The following is a 3,519-nucleotide window of genomic DNA, read 5'->3' on the forward strand; positions in this document are numbered from 1 at the left end:
CAGGAATGCTTAAGCTGTAACTAGTGTTTTTTTTGTTTTTTTTTCTTTTATATATGTTGGCATGATTCCCTGAGTACATGGGATCATGCCAAACACTTTTATACAAAGGCAGCATCAATCGATCCCCCTTCTCCTGTAGTTTAGCTAGTAACCAATACACATATGTCACACCATCAAACTCATATTGCCAATGTCTCTTGTATAGAAACAGCCATCAATTCGATTAATTGGGCTGACATATCTCAAGATATTGGAACAAGTTCTTCTATTCCCCAATGAAAAAGAAGAATTATCAAACTATATATAGATGATAAATTTCTGTGTACGAAAAGTAAAGGAAGCCAACTCATGAACTTGGTTATTCGAGAACACAACATTACAAATCTACAATAGAAAACCTTAACATGAGGTTTCAAACTTGTTTTAGTACATACCAAACGAAGGAACGACCTGAACTTAGTTCCAATTATTATTCCTACACGCTGGGAAATTAAAAAAAAAAAAAAAAAAAGCACACCGAATTTCGAAAACAAACAATGTCCTAGCTAGGGGAAATAAACTGGCAAAGCACGCTCACTCTATGATAAGGACGACAGCATGAGGAAAGGTCTAGCTAGAGAAACATAATAGAGAGCTTACATATCTCTAACATGGAAAATGTTAGGGTTCTTAATGACAATATCGTACATGTAGACAGAGTTGAACTTGGAGAAGTCCCTAGGAAGAGAGATCAGGTCAATGGAAGATTGCTTGTGGAATTGGAAGAGGTCAGGGTCACCTCCATAGTACCTCTCCCATCCTAACTCGTTCAAGATTTGTTCAAGGGAAGAGTATGAGGATACCACTTGGCCTGATGGCAAGTGCACCAATACCTTTCTCCTTGAACCACCTCCATTCCCTCCATTAGATTCCGCTGCAGGGTTCTCCACCAGGCGAATTACACCATTGTTTTTGAAAAACCAAACTCCTGACATTTTCTTTGAAAAATTAGTCTTTTGATGCAGTGCTTGGTTGTGTTAGGGTTTTAGCTAAGAAGAGAGTAGTAGCTCGAGGATTGGTGAGTGAAGGAGGGAAGAGGAGGGGGGGTATTTATTTGTGTCGTTGGGCAGAAAAAACAAGAGGAAAATACTCTAGGAGTGGGGTTTAAAGTAGGGTTTATGATATCGGGCATGTTTGGCTTTGGTATAGAATCTAGATATAGTAGGTCCTTATGGCATTAAATATATTAGGTTACAAGGATGCTCCTAGGGTGTCGTTTTGGGCACATGTGCCATCCGCGGGGTTGGCTTAGGAGAATCCATATAGGTTGTGGAAGCTATAGTTTGCTTTAGAATAGAGAATCTCTTGGGACACTAGTTTTCATGAGGACTACTTCGCAAAAATTATACAGTTCTTTCCAAAGTCAATCAACAAAAGATGTTTGCACCCATTTACATCACGAGATGTCCACGTGAAGAGAGTGAATGTGTGAGGTTGGGAGATGAGGTAAAATTTCTGCGCTGGTGGGTTAAGTGGCTTTTGGGAGCTTTCTTTTTGCTGATTACTACTCATCATTGGAGAAAGATGGAAACCTTAAAGGTGTTTTTAGAGCTTTTGTCGTCAATTCCCCATTTGTCATTAATTAGTTCTGGTATTCCTAGAAACAAATTGTTGCTATAGCCAGCCAGCCAGGGGCTATCAGCCACAAGATCAGAAATTAAAAGAAATTGAATTCAATTCTCTAAGATTCATGGGCATTCATACTGTAATTAGATCTTCCCATCATATGTAGTTCTCTTTTCTTTTCACTATTTTTCAAAATATAAATAAAAAGGAATATAAAATCGACAAAAGAAAATTGGATTATAATTGGATTTAAATATATTTTTTCCCCAAATTAATAGGTAAACTTGATCAACTTGACACTTCATATTACTCCTAACATTATAATTAGTTATGATTACTTAGAATAGTTTAAATCTCTTAAACAGATGTGGAATTTTTTTTTTTTGAAATAACAAATGATTTAATTAAATTAAGACTTGATGCTCTTAGAAAATATATTCATGTTGTATTATTGGATACATTTTTTCTTTAGGATCGAGTGGTAGTGTTGAATAAGCTTGATTGTATCGAAAATAGGCTATCTACAGTACTATATATATTACTTTTTGAAGCGTGGATAGAGATTTAATTAATTATGTTGGCATGATGGTAAAACCCATATCCAAATAGGCAGAACTTCATGTAATCATCAAAAAATTAGACTATTATAAATATAAAAAAATTCCATATCCAAATCACACATACAATTGGTCATGTTGATGTGGCCGGGTTCGCACATAGATTTGTCATGACAACCACAAAAGTTTCTGATGACAAGCTAGTGATAATCGCCAGTACTTTTATTCTACTCGATCGTTACCTTCATGTTTTGGTCATTGACATGATTGGACTATATATTGAAAAGACGATTCCTGGGATAATGTTCCGGTATCTAAATGCTTTTAGCTAGGTTTATTTAATGATTTTGTTTGTCGATTGTTGCATATAACTAGTTCTATCATAGAGTTTTCTCCAGCGTTTTTGCAATATCATAGTCAATTCATCGACCCTAAAGTGATACGTCCTCGAAAGGACCACCATACACATATAGAAAGAGCAAGGCTTTCTATAACATTAGCATAATGCATGTTATTTTTCATCTCTGCTCACAAAAACTTGCATGCTACAATGTATACATTTGCTATGTTGCCCACATGAGGTCACATGGGCTCAAATGGTCCATGAATGTGACTCCTTACCCCCAGAGTCTTGTCAAAATCTCATCCTTCAAAATGTTGGGTATTTATCGATGGTCTTGTCAGAAATGTCTGTCGAAATGGATACATTTGTAATGGTAAGCACATTCACTTCTTATCTTGTTTCCATTCAAGTTACCCTTTTCAAGGATGTGTTTTATAAACGTTAGATTTACATATATGTGCCTCTTTATCAGTTTATTCTGTATTAAATATGGATTAATTATTATGTCCCAAGGCAATACAGCAATATATCTCAATATCTATTAAATAATATTTTAAAATAATTTTACATTACTCCATCACACATTTCACATTCATCATAAATTTACCAATATTATATAATCAAGATCTCGGAGCAAGATTACAAAAGCCGTAAAGAACAAAATTATGCAAGCATGGATCAATTTTGTTGGATAATCATTAAGATTATATTGAAATGACTATCAAGTTAATAGTCAAAGTAAAATACAAGGACATAACAAAAAAAAAATATATAAAAAAAAACTGAGCTGATACAACAAAAAATAAAGAAACTATCTAATATTTTTTATTACATTATAATTTAATGCCATCAAGAGATTTTAAAAGATCATTTCCTGTAAAAATAAAGTTTAAATTCAAAATATATAATTCAATAATAATTCAATAAAAGATAATAAAAAAACAATCAAACAAGTTTATAATTCTTTTCTCAAGAATAATTTTATTTCTTAACAGCTAAATTTCTCGTCGTGTA

At 33.7% G+C, this 3,519-nt stretch overlaps 1 protein-coding gene across 1 annotated transcript; it reads right to left on the reverse strand.

Annotated features, from left to right (window-relative positions):
• Nucleotides 1–333: 333 nt before the first annotated feature.
• On the reverse strand, nucleotides 334–1,046 carry LOC105140052 (flowering-promoting factor 1-like). The gene has a single exon (XM_011046724.1). The coding sequence runs from the start codon at nucleotides 972–974 to the stop codon at nucleotides 636–638; it is 339 nt and encodes a 112-aa protein (XP_011045026.1). The 5' UTR covers nucleotides 975–1,046; the 3' UTR covers nucleotides 334–635.
• Between the last annotated feature and the right edge of the window lie 2,473 nt (nucleotides 1,047–3,519).

Source organism: Populus euphratica, unplaced genomic scaffold, assembly GCF_000495115.2.
Source record: "Populus euphratica unplaced genomic scaffold, PopEup_1.0 scaffold100.1, whole genome shotgun sequence".
NCBI classification, from domain to species: domain Eukaryota; kingdom Viridiplantae; phylum Streptophyta; class Magnoliopsida; order Malpighiales; family Salicaceae; genus Populus; species Populus euphratica.